This window comes from Typopeltis vanoorti, chromosome 8, assembly GCF_054136105.1.
Source record: "Typopeltis vanoorti isolate ZY-2024b chromosome 8, IOZ_Tvanoo_1.0, whole genome shotgun sequence".
NCBI classification, from domain to species: domain Eukaryota; kingdom Metazoa; phylum Arthropoda; class Arachnida; order Uropygi; family Thelyphonidae; genus Typopeltis; species Typopeltis vanoorti.
In genome coordinates, this window is record NC_143556.1 from 66,560,816 (window position 1) to 66,586,831 (window position 26,016).

General features: G+C 35.2%; 1 protein-coding gene across 1 annotated transcript in view; it reads right to left on the reverse strand.

Moving 5' to 3' along the window:
• The window catches only part of LOC150104067 (uncharacterized), an 87,532-nt gene that overhangs the window by 18,580 nt on the left and 42,936 nt on the right, over positions 1 to 26,016 (reverse strand). The window contains exons 4-5 of the mRNA XM_090397256.1: positions 21,051 to 21,185; positions 2,208 to 2,363 (exon numbers count right to left, since the gene is read on the reverse strand). Of these exons, the coding sequence (XP_090253382.1) occupies positions 2,208 to 2,363; positions 21,051 to 21,185 (291 nt within the window). The remainder of the gene's footprint in view (positions 1 to 2,207; positions 2,364 to 21,050; positions 21,186 to 26,016) is intronic.

Below are 26,016 nucleotides of genomic sequence, written 5' to 3' on the forward strand. Positions count from 1 at the left end.
TTCCTCCATTTCTAAGTTTCTTCAATAGCCACCTTCCTGATGTTTATTTTCCATACTCTTACCAAAGTCTTTCCATGACTTTTGTTTAGCTACTTTTACACACAGTTTAGCTTGCTTACATTTTTCTCTGTATTCTTTTATGGCATCTGTTGACTTATTTTTGCTAAGAACTTTTGGTATGCCATCTTCTTTTCCAGAACTGCTTCTTCAACTTTTTTATGCTAAGTTTTAGACAAATTAATTAAAGCTATAACAATGATTTTATATGAGAACAAATTAACATCCCACATATAATCTGGATGTTTAATGAAAAGAAACAACTTACAAAATTTTATTTTCAGTAAGAATTTCATCCAAGTCTCAGAACTATATTCTGTGCCAATAGGATAGATTGTTTATAAGCTCTGACTGGAACAGTAAGTTAAATTCTCATATGATAATAATGCAATAGTCATGCAGTTGCAGGTGCTAAACCATACTCAAAATGAAAATGTTAAGGTGAGTTTTAAAAGTCACAAACTAGGAAAAGCCTTGGATGATCATTTCTATTTAAATTTGATTTATAGAGAAGAATTCCTATAGCTGCATTTCCTTTCCTCTCTTTGTAGTCTTTTTTTTTTTTAAATAAAAACTGGAACTCTTATTAAATGCTATGTCTGGATGAAATTACATGTATGCAAACTTGCCCATTTCTTGGTAACCAATATAGACTTGGAACTAGAAGAGTGGTAGGTGTTTACTAATCTTTCTGTATCTGTACAAACTGTATGAGTACAAAAAACCACGTTAAACATAGCATTTCGTCAAATTCTACATAAGGCAGTGCATTAAACTTTTCCTTAGAAGACTATGAAAAGAAACAAAATTACATACTGTAACATGCAATCTTACAGAGTATGGAAGCCTGCTTATCGTTCCAGAAATGCACTGGACCACACAGGAATGGAAATCCTGTAAATACTGTCCGAAAACGATGGATAACGTTGTCCAACACATTTTCTATTTTTTCTATTAAACAGCTGTTACCGCAAAGCTTTTTATTTTAAACTAACAGTTGCTTGCTCAACAATGATGCTCTCTGGTTTGAAAAATCTAGTTTCAAAACCACATATTACATATGTGGTTTCAAAATGCAGAACCTTTATAAGGACTTTTCAAATGAAGGCGAGTTAGCCTGTCTCATATATAAGTGGCAGTGTTCTTCCTCCTTAACTCCTTAGAGGGCTACAGAGAAATGCTGAAATATGTTGACTACCATTATCAAGGTAAGTTATCTGCGTGGTTAGCCTAGTGGCTTTGCGCTTCGCAACCATATGCCTGGGGAAGGAGTGTCCTAGGTTCGATTCCCATCAATGATGTGAGGAGCTTAAGGATCTTCCTCAGCCATAGCCAAGTTAGCCAGTCTTGGGCGTGGTTAGCAGGGTTTTTCCCGCCGGTTTATCTGGTGTTTTTCATCCCACCAGTAGGCAAACCAGTCCGAGGACACACACGGATTACAGTCAGGAAAACTGACCCAGCCATAGGTCTGATTCATCAGCCTATGCCGGTTCCGGAGCCCGGATAAAATTTGGGGGGACTAGATGTTACCGTGAACTCCCATAACAAGGGGGAACGCAGTATCATCACACAGAATTTAATTTATTTAGTTATCAAGGTAAGTTGATTACTTAAATATGTTCAATTTGGTTTATATTGCCATGTGTTTGCACATAGTAGTTTCAGAGTATTATCAGTTTCATAATACTCTTACTGTCACCATGAAGGGCAAACAAATGAAATTCAAAAAATATGTTATCACAACTAAAAACTTGATTTTAGACTACTTATGAAATTTATATATGATTTATGAAACTGTAAAAAATGAACATAATAAGTAATTTATAATTATGTGAAAGTTTACAACAGCATAGACATAAGCAAGATTTTGGCAGGTGGGAAAGAACTTCAGGTCAACCTGTAAACAAAGGGTATAGTTAGGATGTATATGATGTTCAAGTTCTTCCATTGCAAATAGATTACCAATAGATTATGCTTTGTCTTTGGTGAATATGTTCAAAGAATGATAGGATAAATATTTAGGTGCTGAATGACATATAAGAGAATTGTCTCTCATGATTCCTTGGATTCTCTGGAGAAGCTGACACAATAATAATAATTTGAGATAAATTTAATAATTATCATTAATAAATATTTATTAATAAACTTACTATGCTTTCCACCTCTACGTCCTTGACAAGGCTTGCTAACTACTTTGGTGCTTTCACATTCTGAAGGCATACTACTTAAGAGGCGCATAACTTTGGTTTTCTGACCACTAACAGGATCGCATGGACCCCATTCTGATTGTCGATCATAACGGCAAACTAAATTAAAGAAAGTAAAAAATCATATATGTATATTTTTTATTTTTTTAACAGTCAACCTGGTTGGCTGACTGGTTAGTGTATCTGCTCTCTAGCCAAAACGCTGCAGGTTCCAATCCTGCAGTGGGCATGGATGTTTGTGATTGTCTGTGGAAATACCAGTGGTGCTGGTAGGCTGCATTGGTGTGGTTGTTGTTAGTTGTAGTTGGTGGGTTGAGTAGTGGAGACAGAGAGTTGTAGAGTAGGTGCCCTCCCTGGAAGTGTCAAGTAATAATAATAACAATAATAATAGACAAATTTACCTCTAATTTTGAGAGGACATACCATCCTCTCATTGTAGTGTTGGATCCTAATTCGTCTTAACCTATACTTTAGATCCGTCAATTTGTAAGTACGATGTTCTTAAACAAAAAAAATTAAGTTGCTAGTTGATTTCTAATCCAAATATAGAGAAAATTTATATTTATTGACTGCACCACTCTATATCTAAATTAGTCCAAGAATTAAAGTAAAACCAACTCTCAACTATTTCCCTTTTATGTGTTGTTATTATGTATATAGGCTGAGTTTATTTAACTTATTTTATTCACCCGCTTTGGTTCGATTATTTTATGAACGGTGCAGTAAAAGAGATTCAGGCAAAGTACAACTTTAGATCAATAAAACAAACATTTAATATAGGCTTACAAATTATACACTTTAGTTTAAATCACTGAATAAGTTATTACAAACATTTTAGCTCATCTGGTAATATAGTCATATAATTTCAGGCAATGGTTAATCTGTTGTCTGAAATACAGCCTTCACAAAATTCAATTAACCATTTGAAAAAGTTCAATGTCATAAATTCCTTAGTAACCAACTACATTAATATCTTATAGTTACTTAAGTTTCAATTACATATATAAGGGCGGCAACGCTTCTTCACAAGTATACACCCTTCAATCCACACTCCAGCTATTCTCCACAAAAGTTACTGTTAATGTAGGGATATTTTAGGAAGAAACACACATATATCTCTGCATAGGAGTAACAAAGTTGGTTAATTCTTACCGGTAAATTTCCTTGTTCATCTAATTATGTACGGACACCTTTTATAACTGTATTCACTTAAAACAATTAACAGCACTCATTAAAAAACAAAACAAATCCTCTTAGTAATAACTGAATAAATTAATGGTTGCAATTCACATAGTTAAAGGTTCTTGCTTGGAGCAAAACACTTGTACTATCTTTGACATCACTTGACCAATTTAGTATTCTACCAATAACTCATGAACTAAGGTAACACACAGTAATTCTTTAACTTGAAGTTTTTATGCACAGTAGCCTATTCTTCCAGCATTTAATTAATCTCTTAGGCACTATATCTCTTAACATAGCTATCGTTTAAATTTAACCTTGCTGCCTCTACTTATTCTCTTAGTTACTTCGTGCTATTCTTCAAGTTTCTGTGTGTTCCTGAAAGGTCGGTCCTGAGTCAAAATCCCAACAAAATTATCGCTAGTCATCCAGTTGCTACTTTGCTATCTTCCGTTGCTTTATTTGTTATTCAGCAACTTACTAGCTAACTCGCTCCTTGACTAGTAGACCTTAGCAAGCTATTTGACTGACTCGCCGACTTGCTGTTATCTCTCTGCTCATTAGTATCTCACTCTGATTCCCCCGAATGAATCGTTTTCTCTGTTCTTCGCTTAAATATCCCTTCTTCCCGCCGAAATTATTCTCATGCTCTCCTCTACTCAAATCCTTTTCAGCCTTTCAATACCGATCTGCCATGCTCTGTTCTAAACTCGCACTCGCTATCTTACATACGTCTTAATGACAACTAAAACAAAATATAATAAAACTGAGGCATTGCACAACGTTATACCTCTACATACAGGAACAAATAAGGAATATTTACATTTCAATTAATATGCAGTTAAATTGTTGAATACAAATTCTTATAACATTAACATAGCAATAAATAAAATAAACTTAATAATATTTTAATACAGAGTCTTTTCACTATTATTATATATCCTGATTAATTAATTATTAATAGAACTTAAAGATAGTTACATGAGCATTAATTCATAAACAAGTGATTTACATTAAATAATAATTACAAGTCTAGCTTATGTGATGGAAGATCATGTTGGATTCTGAAGTAAATATTAATTACTCAAATCTCTATATATTCAGAATCCAACAGTAGGATGGTATGTCTCCCAACTTGTCAAAAGTTAGTTCATCAAACAAATGTTTAACAAACATTTCCCATCTTTTCAAAATAAAACATTAAGTTTATTTAACTAATGAAACCTTAGATCTAAAATAACCTGTATCAACATAGCCTATATTGGGAATACTTTTGTTATTTGAAGTAAAGCACTGCATATTTTGCTAAGAGCATTATCAGAGTAAATATCTACCACAAACAGAAAGCACAAAATGTAAAAAATCTATGATTCACTATATAATAAAAAAATTTAAAAAACAAGTTATGTTTTTTGGAAATAAGTAATTTATAACTAAGAGAAGCTTATTATGTGTGTGATGCACCTAACACATATAATGGTTACTTTTTTTTCAACAGCTTGAAGAGGTTGGAATAGTAAAGGTCTAATGCACAGGACTGAATAAGTAATTTTCAAATGGCAGATAAAATGAGACCCTGATTTCTTTTTCAGACTGCTGAGCAAGCAAACAACTTTTCTTTGAAATGGTGGCAGGCAGTCATTTCATGTAAGGCAGTAAACTGAAACTAATTAATTTCATGATTTTCTACAGATGCATAAAAGTCCTGACTTATCTTCCAGCATTTCTCACAGTTGAACTACGAGAAATGTTGCTATGGTATTCATCTCTTAATTTTGTAGCTTCTTCCAGTCTTACTTATGTAAGCTTTGCAACAGGAACAGTAAATTTTATAGACAGTAGGATATTTCTAGAAAGAATACTATCTTTAGGAAGCTGTACAAACACTGAAGTTAAGTTTACTAAATTGTTTTATAAGATATCCACCCATATCTTGTAGTATGGGTAGAGAAATAGAGACCTTGCATCTGAAATATGTAATGGTGCATTTAGTGTCTGTGTACAATGATTGATATAGACAGCTCTTTATGGAAAACTGTCAAAAATGAATTATTTGTAGAGATGGTCAAGTGCTTATCTTCTTTTTTGTCTTTTTCTTCTTCTTCTAAAATTTGAACAGATGTATTTTTTAACATGGTAATAATGCCAAACATTTGCCAAGGGTGGTAAAAAGAGCTAGTTTGTAAATAAACTGGGTCTATGAACATTAAGTGATATGTTACTTCCTGTTTATTTCATTGATTAATGTGTCTAGAAAGGATAATTTGGTGTTTCTATTTTGATAGTGAATTTTATTTTGTGATGAAAATTCAAGATATTGTAAAAATATTCAATAATGAATACTGTAAAAATATCATTCATATGATGCAATCATGCTGATAGTCTCAGAGCAATCTCTGATAAGCTACTACTACAATTTCTCCATGTACAAATTTGCAGTTGAATGGAGAATCCATAGCTAATCCATATTGTTGATTAGAAATTCTTGCTTGTCATTTGAAGGAGGAAACAGATCTACGTAAAATCAGGTGGAAACAGATCTACATAAAAAACTGTTTCTTCTACTTTTATTGAGAACAACTCAAATGACAACCTGTTCACAAGTTGATGGTTTCAGAACAGCTTCTGATAAGAAGTGCTTCTAAGACCATCAACATCATATGAATACTATTTTTTACTCTTTGGCAATATAAGATGTGTATAACTTCTTGAATTTTCTTAATGGTTACCATCACAAAATCAAATTTACAACTGAAATAATAATAATAATAATAAAACAACCTTCCCTTTCTAGATACGTTTTTCTCGTGGAAAGGCTTAGACGTTGGTTATGTATTTTTACTAAATAGCTTAAGGAAATTACAACGTATACTAGGATATACATTAAAATAAATTTTAATACACTTCCAATATTTCGGCAACGTCACGTTGCCATTTTCACAGGAACTTAAAAGCAAGACACGTGCACGCAAGCACAACAAACAGTAAACGAGGATGAAGCAGGAAGCTATTCTTTCTCCTAAAAGTCCTGCTGGTGGTGTCCCCTAGCGGGCAATGTTGGTATTCTTGGGCGATTGGGCTGAAGGCCTTCTGATGTAGATTTCCAAAATTTGGGGCAGTCTCGTGCACCCAAATTTGTTGAGGTTTGGATTGTTTCTTAGGGCTGAGGCTGATTCCATGAAAAGCCTTTCGTATTTGAGTTTACTACGGTGTATTATCGTGGCTTTCTTCCACCGTATTCTATGGCGGGTATCCAGTGCATGGTCTGCAAGACCAGAGTGGCTGTATTGGTGAAACCGGATGTAGTCCTTGTGTTCTGAAATTCTGATATTAGCTGTCCTGCCTGTTTGGCCAAAGTAGGACAGCTTACAGCTGCAAGGAACCTGGTATACACCAGGTAGGTCTAGGGGGAGAGGTTGGTCTTTAGTAGAGCGGATAAGGGATGCCAATTTTTTATATGGTCTGTAACAAGAAGTTAAATCATGTTTTTTTAGGATTTTTGTAATTTTTTCCGAGGTGCTGCGGATACAAGGTATGGTGATGGATTTAGAGTAATCCTTGTTGTGAGGGGGGGGGAGGGTATTGGTTTCAATATTTTTTGGATTTTTTTTTTTTTGGGAGGGGGGTATTCATTGGCTGAGAAAGTGTTGAGAATATGGTTTAGTTCTGTGGTTAGGGCATTGTCATTTGAACAGATAAGTTCAAATGACAATGCCCTAGTATCAAAATCTAGATATGTTAATTAATGAAATAAATATGAGGTGGACTATTACTTGATGTTTATAGAAAACTGACCCATTACAAATCAATATCTACATATATTAGCTCTTTTCATCAACTATATCCTATTTTTTAGCATTTTACCATGCAAAAAATAGGGCTATTCATATTTTACAAGATGAAGATAAAAAAAAAAGAGCTTGATCTCTCCACAGCCATTTCAATTTTTAATTCACAGATTTATGATACTTTATTCTATTATACAATCTCCTAAAGACATTATTTCTTTCCTAAAGTATCCATCCATCCTATCCTATTACCTGCAAAATTTGCTTTCTTGTAGCAAAGCTTACATAGGTTAGACTATGAAGCTATGAAATTTGAGAAAATTTATAAACCATAGTAACAGCACTCATTGCTTATGTGTCTGAAAAAAAAAAAAAAAAAAAAAAAAAAAAAAACCATGAAATAAGACTGGTCCTTGATTTTGGTATCTTATCTTGAAAATGACCTTCTACTTGGCCCCATGAAGGAATGTAACAAAGTTTTCTCACAGCAGTGTGAATATCTATCAGGATTTCCTTTTATTATTATCATTATTACTATTATTACGGGCAACTCCAGGGAGTCATTAGACTCATCGAGGGAGGCCCCAAATCATATTCATCACAACTATTTGACATTCATACAGTATCTATCATACCTCGCCTTAAACTCATTCACTGTCACAGCATCCACTACAGACTCAGGGAGTGCATTCCACTCATTCACTACTCTAAAAGTAAAGAACCCAGCTCTAACACCCCTACTAACCACACTTTTGCCCAGTTTCCATGGATGTCCCCTAGTCCTCCCACAACCAGCCCTGTTCTCAAAAATATCTTCTGAATTAATTTTATAGAAACCCTTCAGTAATTTGAATGTCTCAATCATATCTCCCCTCCTCCGCCTATCAACCAATTTTTGCAACCCACAAATCCTCAACCTGTTCTCATACGGTTCATTCCACAGACCTGCTATCATCTTGGTCACTCGCCTCTGGATCCTCTCCACCTCCTCCCCATCAAGAAGAAACCTAGGTGACCAAATCTGAGCACAGTAGTCTAGATGGGGTCTTATCAAGGCTCGATAGAGAGGAACAATAACCTGCTTGTCTCTGCTTGTCAACGTATTCCTCAGCAACCAAGTGATTTGATGAGCTGTTTTGGTCACTTTTGCAATGTGTCCCCTAAATTTCAATTCCTTATCTACCAACACTCCTAAATCTCGTGCCTCATCAATTTCCTGGAGCAGGGTTCCACCAATGCAGTAATCTGCTGCCAATCTTTTCACCCCAAAGTGCATAACCTTACATTTTGCCACAGTAAACTGACATCCATTCTCCTTAGCCCAGACCTCCAATCTATCCAAATCATCCTGCAAAATTTTGACGTCATCTGCATTCACTATTGCCCTACCCAACTTTGCATCATCCGCAAACAAATGAACTGTTCCTCTCAGATCATTTCCTATATCATTTATGAACAAATTAAACAGCAGTGGTCCAAGAACAGATCCTTGTGGCACACCACTAGTCACAGGCCGTCTTGTGGACTCCACTCCCGAGTAAACCACTCTCTGATATCTCTCCGTCAACCACCCTCCTATCCATCTCACCAACCCCATGTCCATTCCCATATGCTGCAATTTACTGATTAGAATTCCATGTGGAATCTTGTCAAAGGCCTTGGCAAGGTCCAGCAGAATCACCGTAAACCCATTACCCTTATCCAGTTCAGCCGTCACTGTGTTATAATACGTGAGCAAGTTACTGAGGCATGACCTACCCTTCACAAAACCATGCTGTCCCCGATACAGTATCCCATTTTCTTCTATCCAATCTTGTATTTTCCTCTTGACTATTTTCTCTAAGACCTTGACAATGATTCCTGATATGCTAATCGGTCGGTAATTTACAACAGCAGTCTTGGAACCACCTTTATGCAGTGGAACTATTTTCCCCTCTTTCCACCTGCTCGGGACTAACCCAGACCCGAGACTCAAATTAAACAAAATGGTCAAGGGTACTGACAATTCTTTAGCTGCTTCTCGTACAACACGAGCTGGTATACCATCCAATCCCACAGATGTATTGACATTGAGGTTATGCAATAGACTACTCACCTCCACTTCATTAACCACAATTCCCGTATAATCTACTGGTTTATTCGTTTCTGCAATGTCACCACCTGGATGTGATGATGATGGAATCAGTAATCCAGTCCTGTAGTGGACTAGACTCAAGCATTTATCAACAAGCCATTCGAAACAATGACCTGTACGACAGGTGCATTACACATATAAGCTATTCTTGTCTCTGAACTTCTTGCAGTGAGAAGAACAGCTTCATATATTCTTTATTAGTGAATCATAAATTTTACATTGTAGCTATTGTAGATATTCACTCTAAAGATGCTGTCAAAAAAAAGGTTTTTTAGAGTGTGTTTTAGTTAAAAGAAATATATTGAAAGTATTCCTGATACATGGTTTACCTCTTGTTATAATTTATTTATTTTTATATTACTCCCACACATCGAACAAGTTGTTCTCAACAAGGATCTTAACTTTGCAGTCTGTCCTAAAAATTACTTAAAGAAATTCTATTAGCAAAAGTTGAATGAGCTACTTCTGTCTTACCTCTATGAGAGACTTCACTGACTCAATTCAAACCAGCACTTGTGATAAATGCAGTGAAACCGCCTATTGATAATCTTTCACTTTAGAACAGGCTGCTCTGAATAATCTTAGAAAAAATTCTGAAATAATGATCCTGCCAGCAGACAAAGGAAATGCTATTGTTATTCTTGGCACAGATAATTATAACTATGAAATTAAACAGCTTCTTATTACTGACACTTCAGTAGGTCATGATCCATTATGGATCATGACCTACTGAAACCTACTAACAAGCTTCAAAATTGCACCAATAATCTCTTGAAAAAACCTATGAGTTTAACAGAGATACCAGACTAACTCCCCAATTTCTTCAACCTCTTCTTCATGCCTATATGGGACTCCCAAAATTCATAAAGAAGGTGCACCCCTATGTCCAATAGTAGAAGGGATAGATTCTCTGACAGATCTTTTTATCAAACAACTAGCTAAAATACTTGATGATATAACAGGACAATCACCATCCTCTGTTTCCAGCATCAGCAACATTATCCTTGATTAAATTGACATTTTAGAAAGCTTTAATATAGTAAATCTGTTTACCAACATTCATACCAAGGATCTACTTATAGTGCTATAAGATAAATTTTCAAAGAAGGTTATGGCACTCTATTTCATTTGGATATTTAAAATATAAAAACACAATATACAAACAGAACTATGGTCTAGTCAACGGCAGTCTTTGGCCAGTTTTAGCAAATCTTTATAGAGAAACATTTGAAAAAAAGGTCCTAAAAGAATACCATCATAAATCAAAATTATGGAAAGGGTACATTGAAGATATCTTAGTCTGGAACCATGGACTACCTTCATTTCTGCTTTTTCATAAATACTTGAATCACCAGCACCCTAACATAAAATTTACCTATGAATTAGAATCTAATGGTTCAATCCCATTTTTGGATCTTCAAAATCAGGAATCAAGAAAATTAAAATTCTCTTATTTAGAAAGCCTACACACACTGATAGATATCTACATGCCTCTTCCCATCATATAGACCTCAAAAATTGGGTATCAGTTCCATACTGGGAGCAATAGCCCACACACACTCATTACTAACAAGGATGAATTAACTACAGAACTTCGACATTTAAAAACCACTCTCCTTCAAACTGCCTATAATGACCACATTATAGCCAGTTCTAATCATCACAAGATTAGAAATGTTTCTATCCTATCCTATTCCCTCAGGCATATGGCTGGTGAGGGTAGCTATATGCTACCAAATTAGGGAGATGATTATGAGCAAGGTAGTTTCCCATTGCCTTCCTTGCCATAGTATATTTTATGACTGTAGCCACGTGTGTTCACAGGACCAGTCTGCTTGTTTTGAGGGATGAAAAACCCAAGTTACTGGGAAAAAAAACCCTCACCTCTGTATGAGACCAATTAACTCACCTTTAGTCGAAAGAGACCAGATAAAGGTTCCTCACATCACTAATGGGAATCGAACCCAGGTCTTTCTTACCAAAGGGCTTTGTCTATACTGACTGAGCTACAGAGGCTCCAGAAATGTTTCTAATGAAGAGGAAAACAGAAGCTTCATTACACTTCCATATATTATTCCATATATCCATTTCCATAAAACTGGCAAAAATACTTAAAAAATATAAAATGAAAGTAGAATTTAGCCCCTTTATCAAGATGAGGTCACTAATCCGATCTACAAAATTTCAACGTAGCCCACTTAAATATCTGGAGGTTTATCAGCTGCGGTGCAATTGCCATCATCTTATTATGGACAGACAAAAAAAATCGATTGAACAACATACTGAAGAACATGTCGAAGAAATTGGATGCCGCAGGGGTAAGGAGTCAGCTTTGTCATCACGTGCTCTCTTCAGCTGACCCACAAGATGCTTCAGCAATGAGACATCAAGTGTTATGGGATAAATCAGAACTATTACACCATTGCTATGACATAACTGAGAGAAAATTTTGGAAATGGCATTAGATCTTAAACATCTAAATATAAACCCAATTATCAACTTATCTGAATACATCATAGCCATATGCATGCATGCGAACACCCACAATATGCTTGCAGAACAGTGCAATACACAATTAGGAATACTTTAAAACACATCAGTCTTTTTTATAAAGTAGCTGTCACCTTTGTTAGTCTTTACTGTTTTTCTACTGAAGAAATCCTACATAATTAGTATGAAATGTCATGTTGTTAATTAGAATAATTGTTACCTTTTTATTCTGGTGTTCTGCCTTATATATATATATATATCTTCTTATTATTATTCCTTCTCTCCTCTTTTACCTTGCGGTGTTGAGAATAAGATGGTTAGCCCTATGCCTCCTGGTATGTTCTATGTCTGTAGATGCATATGTTTATGGGCCGGTTTGCCTGTTCTGAGGGATGAAAAACCTGAGTTTCCAGGTGAAAATATCCCCTACCTCTGTATGAGACCGGCTAACTCACCTGCAGTTGAAAGAGTTCCAGATAAAGTTCCTCGCGTCACTGACGGGAATTGAACCCAAGTCTTTCTGACTAAAAAGCTTCATCTATACTGACTGAGCTACGGAGGCTCTGCCTTATATATATATATACAGGGTGTTCGGGATAAATTTGACAGTTTCGTAAGGAAAAAGAAAATCTTCTTTGTATCTATTAAATTTAATGAATTGACAAAAAAACATTACAGGCAGAGTTAATTACAATACTATCAACAAGATTTACTCAAAATAACCACCATTAGCATCGATCACAGCTTCAATTCTGCTTCGGAACCTCGAACAAGCTGATGCTACAGTCTCCCTGGGAAGGGCCGCAAAAACTGTTTTAATTTTATCCATTAACTGGGCTTTTGTATTACTGGAAGTGCGATTGGTGTCTTTTTCAACTGCGCCCCATACAAAATAATCCATGGGGTTAAGGTCTGGGGAGTTTGGAGGCCAAACATTTGGACTGGTGAAGTCGTAGAAATTTTCAGACAACCATTTTTGACTTTTCCCAGAGGTGTGGCAAGGGGCCGAATCCTGCTGCCATACATACGGCCTACCATTGGCTACCCTTGTTATCCAGGGCTTGACTACAGTTAGCAACTCCACGAACAAAGCCCGAATTCCAATGCCAGGGTTCTTCAACACCTGTTCCTGCAGATTTGCGAGGAATTCTGCTGTACGAACGCAATCAGATCGTCTGCTAGGGATCTTTCTTCTTGCTACATCCTCGTAGTCACCATTGCAAGTCTCTAGTTCATGCCTGATTGTTTTTACTGTATTCAGGGAGCATTGGGCAGCAGTCGTAATATCCTTATTTTGATGGCGGGCACGAATCATCATGATACAAGTTATTCTCTTCCATGATTCAGGTGGGTTCCAGCTATCCATCCTTTCTGACATCTTGTATATGAATGAAGAAGGGTCCAAACTTTTAAATGAAGAGAAGTGTGTGTTAATACATGTAACTTACGGAAAAATATAATTAATTATAAATATGTCAAATTTATCCCGAACACCCTGTATATATATATATTTTTTTTTTTTTAAATATATATATAACAAATCTGAAATCACACCCCAACTCAATATCACCAGAGTTAATCATCAGTACATAAGAAGCCTGAATGGCAAAGAAATGGAGCTAGCTGAGGAATTAGATAAGCACCAGATCGACATAAGGGGTGACTGAAACAAAAAAAGACAAAAACTGGTGAGATCTTTTTGAGCAATAAATACAAAATGTTATATTCAGGAAATGACAATCAAGGAAAAGAAGGAGTAGCCATAGTATTCATCACAAAATATGAGGTTAATCTTGAATGGCAGGCAGTCTCAAGTAGAGTGATGTGGGCAAATATCAGAATGGGAAACTGAACAATGAGACTTATTTGTGCCTATGGTCCCACAGAAGGTTCTACTAAGGTAGAAGTGGAGGAATTTTTTGATGCTGTAGAGAAAGCAACTGACACAATGAAAAAGGAAAAGTTGGTCCTTGTTGAGGATCTAAATAGCAGAGTAGGAAATGATTGTCAGACATACAAAAATATTTTGGGAAAATTTGGAGAAAAGAGCTAATCTAATAATGATGGCAAATACCTGTTGGATTTCTGCTCAGGACATGGACTGGTTATTACTAACACCATGTTCCAACATAAAAATATGCACAAATTGACATCGAAAGAAGAGGTGAGGAATAAGAAAAGTCTCATTGACTATGTTATTGTTGATAATGATGTTTTCTCCCTGGTGCAGGACACCAGTATACAGAGGATTTGAAATTGGAAGTAATCACTATTTAGTCTTGAGCAAGATAAAATTGAATTTCATATCGAAAAGAATAACATGTAAGAAAGTTTTAAAGCGAATAAAAATTGAACAGCTCTCAGATGAACTGTAGACTAAAATACACAAAGATTATTCAAGAAAAAATGAAAGAGTTTGAGAACAGGAACCAAACCTTGGAGATTCAGTGACAAGCCTTGAAGAAAACCCTGATTGATTCAGCCAGAGAGGCATGTGGTGAGGTTGTCTGCAAGGATAAAAAAATCAGAACTCCATGGTGGACACAGAAAGTTAAAGAGGCAGTGAAGGAAAAGAAGAAAGCATATCAAAAGTTCCTGGAAAATAAGTCAGCTTTTGCTCTTAGAGAATACAGAGACAAATGTAAGAAAGCAAAACACTGTGTAAAACTAGCTAAACAAAAGTCCTGGAAGGATTTTGGCAAGAACATAGAAAATAAATATCAAGAAGATGGTAAGATATTCTGGAGGTTGTTGAAAAAGCTTAGAAATGAAGGAAAGAGTGCTGTAAAAGGAGTCAGAGATGATAAAGGTGACATGAAAACAGGAGAAAAAGATATCCTTGAAGTATGGAGTAATTACTTCGAAAAATTGCTAAATGAAACAAGCAGTGATAACACAGTGGTAAAAAACACTCAACAGGCATACATATCCATACTTGAAGTAGAAAAAGCCATCAAAGGCTTAAAATGTGGAAAGGCAGCAGGAGTAGATGATATTCGACCAGAAATGCTGAAGTATGGTGGTATAAAAGTCTTACAGTGGCTGCACTGCATAGTTCAGAAAGCCTGGGCAGAGGGATGAATTCCCGATGACTGGAGTAGAGCTCTAATAGTACCCATATATAAAAAGGGGAAATAAAACTGAATGTGAGAATTATAGAGGTATTTCCCTACTGAGTGTTCCTGGCAAGATCTATGCAAGTATACTTGAGAAACGGTTGAGAAGAATTGTGGAAGAAAAGCTTGGTGAAGAACAAACTGAATTCAGGCCCAACAGAGGCTGTCAGGAACAGATCTTCGCTTTACAACAAATAGTCGTAAAGTGAAGATCATGGAGAAATCATGGGAATATAACAAAGATCTGTATTGAAGTTTTGTCGATCTGGAAAAGGCATATGACAGGGTGCCAAGAGAGAAGCTATTCAATACGCTACAGATATAGTTTCAATGAGCATTATATCAAGCAATACTTAGTCTGTATTCGAGTTGTAAGTCGGCAGTTAAGATTTAAGGAAGTACAGGAAGATGGTTTAATGTTAAATCTGGTGTGAGACAAGGATGTACATTATCCCCTCTGTTATTCATTATCTATATGGATCACATTATGAAGGAAAATGGTATTAAACATGATATCAGAATTGGAAATGTTAATGTCAGCTCTTTGCTTTATGCAGACGTATATGTATACTTCTAAATAAATCTGCTACAAGTTTGCAAGATTCCCTGACTAAATTGAATAACTGTTGTAATAGATATGGTATGAAGGTCAGCATTAAAAAGACAAAGACAATGAAAATAGGTAGAATTGTTGAAAATATCAACTGTGTTGTAAACGGGGAACCTGTGGAGCAAGTAAAACATTTCAGCTACTTAGGCACGATTTTTACTGAAGATGGTAAATTAAATATGGAAATTAAACAGAATCAACAAAGCTGGTATGGTGGGAAGTCAATCGAATAAATTCATATGGAATAAGAGAGAAATTAGTCGGAACACTAAATTAACTGTATATACAAGACAGTGTTCAAACCAGTTTTAACTTATGGATCTGAGAGCTGGGTCAGAAGTAAAACACTTGACCAAAGACTAGAGACCGCGGATATGAGAGTCTTGAGAAAGATTAGAGGCATGAACAGATGGAATCAATGGCAATATCATATTAAAAACGAGGATATTAGGAAAGAACTCGACATTGTCGGCATCCAGGAATGCGTTAGCAGAGCTAATCTCAGGTGGTATGATCACTTAAACAGAATGGGCAAGGAAAGATTAGCAAAACAAGTGTTCTCTGCCAGGTTGGCAGGAAAATAACTCAGAGGAAGACCAAGATATAGGTGGATTGATATGGTACAATGTGCCTTAGATGATAGAAATATAAGATCTGATAATGATAATATTGGAGTCTTGACAAGTAACAGACTGATTTGGAGGAAAATTGTAGATAGGAAGTTAGTAATGATGTAAATTTTTCATGTAGTGCTATCATATCCTATACACCCCTTGAGGGTATATGTCAGGAATTTGATGACGATGATAAATTTTATAGTGGCATTACAAATGAAAGCTGTTAAGCAACATATCTAAATACATTTTTATTTATTTAATGATTTAAACAGAAATAAGTACAATGAAAATTTGAGCTACCCTATCTCATTTATATATACAGTTGACCCTTCTTGAACAACGTGGGGGGTTAGGGGCACCGACCTCCTGTGTTGTTCAAAAATCTTGTTTAACTTTTGACTCCCCAAAAACTTAACTGCTAATAGCCTACTGTTGACCAGAAGCCTTACCAATAGCAAAAACAGTCGATTAACACATATTTTATATGGTATGTATGCATATATACTATATTCTCAAAATAAAGTAAGCTATAGAAAAGAAAATGTTATTAAAGAAAATCATAAGGAAGTGAAAATACATTCATAGTACTGTATTGTATTTATTGATACTGTAAGTTTATGTTGTCTGTTTACAAGATGAATTGTATGTCTATCAGTACCTACATCAATATTGTCTTATATGATACAAAACACTGTAGATGTTATATATATTACCAATGTTCCCTCTAAGCTGTGCACATGTGCGCATGCACACGTTTTACAACTAGTGCACAAAGCAAAAAATATGCACACACTAGATTTTCAAGATGAAATTAAAATTTATTAATTAAAGAAGTTCCACCTAAACATTAACCTATAAATTCTTTAAAAAATATGGTAACTCGGCAATGCTCAGGCCTATAACCTCGCATTTTTTATTACATTCTCGAAGTTGCACAAAACTTATAAATGATTAACAGTAACAATTTTGAGGCTAGCGATTTGATGCCAAAGTGAAAGTGGTGTGGCTTAAATGTGTAATTTTTAAGTAGTATACAGAATGGCGCGCGGTTTGTTTACATCTCAGGCCTGACTCATGGAAAATTCCCAAACTAGATTGGCTGATCAAATTAGTTCAAGATCATGACGAATTAAAACAATGGTTTCATAATTTTAATAAAAATAATTAAATACTTTTAAAAACTTAAATTAGAGTACAATTAAAAATATTGTAGCGTTTCAAAATTCTCTAATTTTTAAAAGGAATTTTAAAATAGTAGACTAAATAATAACACTCGTGTACATGCATTGAGATACAATCAAGTTAATTAAATCTAACCTCTAGGCATATCTTTTAGCGCTTGTGTTGCCCTCGGCAATGTTTAGTGTTGGTTCAGCTTTTGCCTTGCCAAGTTATTCAGTGAATAGTGTAAATTTGAAGAATGTTTTGTATTGTTTTTATAAATTTGTAAATTTATAAAAACAATACAAAACATTCTTCAAATAACAAAATTGCAAAAAACTGATGCATCATGTCAAATTCAAAGGAAGCAAAAGGTGTGAAGCGAAAACGAACTGTCTAGTTGCTTTACAAGTGAAATGGCTGGATGAAATAGTGAAAACTGTTACTCCAAAAGTTCATGAGTTGATAAACATTCAGCTGCGTGAAATATTTATGTATGATGCTACAATTGGTGTTGTTTGTATTTATTGTCGTGATGCAAAGGTTGCCGGGGATTTTGCTAATGGGAAGAAGTTTGATGTCACTTGGAAGTTGGACTTGGAATTTGACAAGTAAAATACATCTGGATGGTGTACACAAACGTAGGCAAAAAAATTGTTCATTGCCAGCTACAGGAATACTGCGTATGCTACGTGAAAGTTCAGATGACTGAGAAAGAAAACGATCAAACCCAGAGCAGATTAAAGTTTTATTGACAGTGTCTTATTAGTTGTTAAGATGAATAACTCTTTACTTTCAGTTCAACATATTAATGAACATATGGAAAAGTATGTTCAACTCCCAAACAGTTGGCGAAGCAAAAATTATGCGTTTGAATTTCTGGAAACAATCAATTTAATTGTTGAAAATGACATGTTTGAGCAAATTGCATCTACAAATTTCTACACCTTAACCATTGATGAAAGCACTGATATAACTGTTAACAAATGTCTCGTTTAGACCTAAAGATTGTAATGAATATAAAATATATTTTGGCAGAATAATTCAGTTGCAGGCATGTGATACCTCCTCTATTGTGTTAGCTATTAAACAGTTTTATCAAGAAAAGAAACTTGATCTCCAAAAAATGGTGATGTTTACCTCTGATGGAGCCACAGTGATGCTGGGCAAAGTTAACGGTGTCACTGCAAAACTTAAATTAGAAGTTCCACATCTTGTCCAGCAACACTGTGTAGCTCACCGTGAGGATCTGTGATATGTGAAAGGAAATTAAACTAATCAGAGATATTGATACATTAATGAGAACAGTGTACACACTCTTTTCTCATTCCACAGTGAAAAGACATGAATTTAAAGAAATTGTCGAGGCATCTGAAAATGAAGTTATTGCCTTCAGACCACTCAATGAAGTGTGGTGGCTATCTAGACATTTTGCATTACAGGCAATAATAAGAAACTATGAGGGACTGATCACATATTTTGAAAAAGACAAATCAAATGATCCCGTGGTTAATTATTGTCACAATAAATTAACTAACGTGACATTCAAAGTAGCTGTTAATGTTTTAATGATGTTTTTGATGAAATGGCTTCCCTGTGCAAAACCTTACAAAGGAGTAACCTTACACCACTATACAGTCATCATTTTGCCAGAGGGAAGATTAACAAAATCAGGAATCAGTATTTAGAAGGATTTAGTGACACTTGCTGGAGTGACAGAATAAATGCTTTACTTAAACAAGAAGAGACTGAACCAGTAGATACTAGGCCCTGTTAAATTTTATAAATTGATTATGTGCACATTTAGAGGGCAGATTCTCTAAGAATGAGATACAAGAATGGTCAGTGTTTGATATCTCCTCTATTTCACATTGTGATTTCTCATTTGGTAGTGAACATGTTAATGCCCTTTGTCTTAAATATCATGATTTTCTGGATGATACTACAGAAATAATTAGTCAGTTTAACCTACCTACTGGCCAATGTGGATGAAATAGTGACACCAAATTGCACTTCTTATCCATGTTATTCAATGGGTTTTAGAGCTTCATATCCAGATTTAGCTCGACGTCTATAGATGTCGTGGCCGGTTGGGGGGGTTAATGATTTCAAATTTTCTGTACAAGAAAAAATTAAATCCAAAATGATATCAAATTTTACACAAATGGTTGTATTTGCTCTTCAAAATGAGCAATTTTGTGATTTGGCAAAGTTGATGGATATTGGAGGAGCCTTCCTTGCAGCTAGTGCAGATTGTGAGCAAGGTTTTAGTCTAATGAATCAAATAAAAAACGAACTTAGAAACCGTTTAGGAGAATGTTATTTGGATATGCTAATGAGAGTGAAAAGTTACCAATTATATGGAAATTCAATTAATTTAGATAGTGTGTATAAAGAGTGGGTGAAGACAGAAGAGAGAAAAAATAAAGAGATAGAAGCTAGAACTAAACAAGATGAGAATTAGTAATGGACTTATTATGAATGTTTAACAAGGTGAGAATTAGTAATGGGAATATTTTATTATGTATGTTTAGAGTTATTTGCAAAGTTAGAAAATTTAATTAAAGGCAATCAGTCACTAGTGTTATCTTTTTTTTTTACTTTATTTTCTTACTTCTAATCAGATCAATATTAAAGACATATAAAATATTTATGTTAGCTCTGTGATTGATGTCACACAACTTACTTGGTGATGGTAATAATACACACACTTAGAATCCTATCTAGTACAGTCGGTATCGTGTTGGCCTCCCATGCGTGAAATCCCTGGATCGAGTCCTGCCCACGGCTTGTGAATTGTGATTTCCGACTGTTTACTGGGGAGGCTACTGCCATGTGTGGGAACACGGTGGGGAGTTGGGGTGACCTGGCTGACATCCCATTGACACCAGAAGGTAAAGAGTGAACTAAAATCTTTTAACTTTTTTGCTTAAATGATCAGTATGGTGACTCGTATGGGTGCGCACATACATTTCAAAATAAGGCAAATTTTGTGCACACTCACAGCAAAAAATTAGAGGGAACATTGCATATTACTAATACTAGACATCAAAATGAAAAGATAACATGGAAAAGAAAGTATTCATGTTTATTTACAGGTATAACAATTCATGCATTGATAACAACAAAGAAGCAGCAATATGATTGCTTTGTGGTAGACTAGTGCAATCTGTACAATTACTTTGTGGCAGCCTAGCCAATACACTAATGAATCAATTGTTACAAAATTTTTATTTTATGCTAATTAATTAATGTAATTAATTAATAACAGTTAATTTTATGCAATTATGATTTAATACTGCATGTTTACGTGTCTCTCGATTGCAAATGGCCATGTACAGTCTGTAGGTGTTTGTGTAAGTTTTGATAAATTTTAATTTTTTATAAGCGATTTGTGTATACTTTATGGTAGTAAATGATAAAGTAGACTAGTATCTACATATATTTTATGCATTCATAACACACCTAACTTTTTCTTAATTTTTTTCGATATTTCTAAGCTACAATTTTTTTTTGCAATTTTTTTTTTTTAAATTGTCACAAATATCCAAAAAAATTTCCAATATATTTGTTCATAAAAAACCGCATATAAGTGGACCCATGCTATTTAAACTGTGTTCTTCAAGGGTCAACTGAATATATATATATTAGAAATATTTTAAAATATTAAAATATGTATAATACTCACTCTTTTTGCACTTCTTTGTAACTATTCTTTGTGACTCACAAGAAGGATCGCTACCAGTTTTCAACTTGTCACTTCTGGTACGAGTGTTGCTAGCAAAGTTACAGGGATTCCATTCACCTTTTTCATATCTACAAGCTTTAGCATTCAAAAAGATAAAAACAAAATGGAATAAACATTTTAGATTTAAAATACTACCATTTATAGTTTTATAAAAACAGTGTTTTTATATTCCAGCTTAGACTACAATATTTTGGGGGATTAGTAAGAATAGCATTAATAACACAGGCCTGCATAGTTTTTGAAAAGAGGAGGTCTGAAAAGGCTTAACTGTCATTTATTAATTCAAGTTTACTAAATAAAAATAACAAATATTTTTCCCTATACTACACAAATTGTTCTCAAAATATTGTAGACTCCTTCAGACATTCAAATAAAATTGTAATAATAATATCTAGGGCCTCTGTAGCTCAGCTGATTTCAAAGATGTCCTTTAATTGAAAAGATCTGGGTTCAAATTCTGTTTAAGATATGAAGAACCTTCATTGGGGCTTTTCAAGTGAAGGTGAGTTAGCCAGTCTCAAGAAAGAAGCACGATTTTTTTCATCCAGAAACTTGAATTTTTCTATCCCACAAAACAGACAAACTGGCCAGAAGAACACATGTAATCGACAGCCATAATACAGATAGGATTAACTGCCCTATCAGAGTATTAATTAGGTTACCAAGAAGCCAAGTTACTTGGCCATGATAGGTCACTGAGTGTAACATGCAAGGGGCAATGGAATAATATTCTATGGTAGTATTAATATTCCTAATACCACTAAAAGAGGAAATACTATTAAAAAACTGTTTAACTAGAGACTACAGGTAGCAGCAACTCTACCAATGAAAATATGTTGTCTATCTGGGAATGTTCATTTAATTTCAAGTCTCAGCAAAGTGAAAATCCAGACAATTATAATAAAACTGATACTAACTTCAGAAAAGGTAAATGAAACTGAAAAAGGAATGTACAAGCAACATAGAATGTAGTAAGTATTATTTCATATAAAGAAGATGAAATAAATGAATTGTTAAAGCAAGCTGAATATGTTTAGTAACAGAAAGTTAAAAAGCACAAAATAAACAAATAACTATACAAATCTATACTCAAGAAAAATCGACCATAGAACCGACATTATTTCAGACAGTAACATATCCTGTTAGAGTTAGGTATCAAGAGATGGCAGCACTTGTTTTCCCATCTCTTCATTGGTTGCCACTTACAATTAGTGATAGTCATGGACCAGCTATCTCTGATTGGGCTACCGGTGAATATCGAACTGCCCACTCGGTCTCCAAAAGCTAGATAGGGTTAAAAGGCCTCATCTATTCCCTATAAGGGAATAAAAGGTGTTAGCTTATTATTACTATTATTTATACTGGGATTAAAAAGAAAAAAGGGCAAAGGTACATATGATTATGATCCACAAATTCATAAAAAAATATTGATTTCTGAGTGCTGCTGCCCTCAGAAATCAACCAAGTTTAAATAAAGGATGCATAAAACTTCCCAAAATTTGGGAAACAATAATTGTCAGCGGCTCCACTTTATCAGGTGATCCCAAGAGTAATGTCATTTTTTTAGGTAAGTTTTGAAAGGATATAAAAGATAAATCACTTGCTAATTTAATCAAGTATATATTTTCCATTTGAATCAAAAACACTCTTCCAGCATTGTGAAAGCTTCATAATACAATTTCTATAGAATTCAGGAGGTTTGGAGGCAAAGAAGTTGCAAAAGCTCAATTTCAGTGCTTCTAATGTATCGTATTTTTTTCATTAATGAAATGTCGCAAACTTTGAAATAAGTGGTAATCTGAAGGTGCAGGATTAGGAGAATACAGAGGAGGTGAAAGCATTTCCACAGCTGAGTTCCTCAATCTTGGTATACTATGAAGATGTGCATTATCATGGTGAAAAATACCCTTTCAAATGACCAGATAACATATATTTTCTTTTAATTTTTCATTCAATCGATTGGGTTGTTCCAGTATACTTTAGCTGTGTTTGTTTGGTTTTGTGGCAAGAGTTCAAAGTGTATAATACCAGCCATATCCCACCAAACGTTTAACAAAACCTTCTGAGGGTGAAGGTCTTGTTTCGGCTGAGGTTAAGCCTGTTCCCCTGAATGAACCCACTGCTTCAGCTTAACATTCATGTGAAGTAGCCACTTTTCATCACTGATGACTATACAACTCAAAAATGGAGAATGCACCCCTCAAGAATGAAGAGCAGTGCAGCAGATGTTGATGTGCTCTCTTCGATTTTTGTTGCTCATCAGTTCATGAGAAACCCAACTGCCAAGCTTACCAACTGACACTATTTCAAGTTCTTGCCAATGGTAATGGATGGTCGATGACAATGAATTAAGATCATCTGCTAAATCTTCAACAGTTTGCATTGCCATTTCTTGCAATAGCAGCATCCAGCATATTGTCATCAAGAGAGACAGGGCACCCACAATGAGGAGAGTTTTTCAAGCTAAAGTTCCATTGTCAAAATTTTTGGAACCATTCAAAATATTATTGCCATACACTTCCTGCACAAAAAAGGCAACAATTCTGTTAGCAGCATTGTTACCTTTTTTGAACTCATAAAGCACAATGTGTGCAGTGACCTCCATAGTAATAAAGAGTTATTTACACAATAACTTGTGTATGATGTTCTTGCAAGGTGGAATTCCTTAGAATGAGGCTGCCTTGGCTTAGCAATACTTATAAAGCTTTAAAAATTCATGTTTAGACAAGCTGAGAGACATTTGAACAAGCACAGTATATATATATAAAAAAAAAAAAAACGACATTACTTTTGGGATGACCTGATACATCCTAGGCCAACTACAAACACCCATAGAGAGTGCACCACTTGGTAGGACTTTAGAGTAACCCATGTGTTTCATTTAGTATTGTGTTATCTTTGTGTGTGTTATACAAAAGTTATTTGTAATCTCTGAAGATGGCTCAGTGACTGAAATATTGGAAGCATTAAAATTAGTTTGTAAATATTCCATTAAACATCCATCATGATGTCCTCCCAGCACTAAAGTCTTAACACACGGATGGCTGGTCATAAATAGCAGGTCATGCCGAAAATACTCTGGACAGAATGAAATGTAAAAAAAAAAAAAAAAAAAAAAAAAAAAAAAATGCTATGCTTTACCAGAGTAAATATTATTATTATTATACAGGCACCTTCATGAAGTCCAAAGACTCATCGCGGGAGACCCAATCTATCCACAAAATCTATCATACCCCTCCTTGAACCCGTTAACAGAAAAAGCACTCACAACTGACTTTGGCAACCCATTCCACTCATTCACCACTCTCCAAGCAAAAAATCTAGTCCTCACCCCTACTGAACACACCTTTATTCAACTTTCAGGGATGACCCATTGTTCTGGTTCCTAGCCAAATGCTGAAACATTTTCCCTGCATCTATCCTAAAAAAAAACCTTAAAGCAACTTAAATGTTTCTACCATATCCCCTCTTTTTTTCCTATCAACCAACTTCTGCAATCCACACACTTTCACTCTATCGTCATAGGATACATTCCACAGGCCACTCACCTCTGAATCTTCTCCACTATTTTCACATCCCCAAGAAACCTAGGGGACTAGACTTGTGCATAGTAATCCAGATAAGGGTGTATCAAAGCCTTATAAAGAGGAATTACAACTTCAATATCTCTATTTGTTAATGTGTTCTTTACTAGCCAAGTAATCTTATGTGCTACCTTAGCAATATGTGCTCTAAACTTTAACTCTCTGTCTACCACCACCCCTAAATCTCTAGCTTCATCTATTTCCTGGAGTACAATGACATCAATGTGATAAACGACTTGTAATCTATTTATCTGAAAGTGCATAACTTTACATTTCTCGACATTAAATGGACACCAGTTAACTTTTGCCCATACTGAGAGCCTATTTAAATCATCCTGCAAGCTCTCCACAATGCTTTGATTAACTATTATTCTACCTAATTTTGCATCATCAGCAAACAACTAAATAGGGGAGGCTCAGGGTGGACAGCGGTACACAGCGTGAGAAAGGTGGATGCTCCAAGAGGAGGTGAGAGCATGTGTAGGCAGGAAAGTAATGGGATGACCAGGGATCAAAAGAAAACAGATGGAATCGCAAAGGGTTCTAAAATGAAGAAGCAGAAAGGGAAATGGCCCCAGTCCAGCATGGAGAGATCACATCGAGTGAGTGGTATCAGTGGAACTATCTGTAGATCCAGAAATGAGTTGTTGTGTTTGTATACCAATGCTAGAAGTATAAGAAACAAGGTGGCTGAAATGGTTGCACTAATTGCGTCTGCGCACCCAGAGATTGTCGGAATAAGTGAGACATGGTTAGATGAGGACGACATCCTGACAGGAATAGAGATGGAAAGGTATGATGTGTTTCGTGAGGATAGAAGGGGTAAAAAGGGAGGGGGAGTGCTATTGATGATAGAGAAAGAGTTATGTCTATACAAGGTAGAGATGCAAGAGGGAAATAGAGCCAGTGGTTTTGAGGCAGTATGGTGTGAGATAGAGGTGAATAGAATCAAATACTTGGTGGGATGTTGTTATAGACCTGGTAATGTGGATGGTGGTGATAGTGAAATGTATAGCCAAATAAGCCAAGCAAATAAGAAAAGGGTGATCATTATGGGTGATTTTAATTATGGCAATACAGACTGGAATGAAGAGATAGCAACTGGAAGTAAAGAAAATGAGTTTCTTGAGTTTTTGAGGGATAACTACCTCAGACAGTATGTAACAGAGGGCACACGAGGATTAAGGGTTTTGGATTTGGTCATCTCATCGGAGGATGTAATTATCAATGAGGTGTCAAATCATCCACCAATTGGTGAAAGTGACCATGAGGTGATTACCTGGGTGGTTGCCAGCAGTGCAAGGACCCCTGTGAAAAAAGGG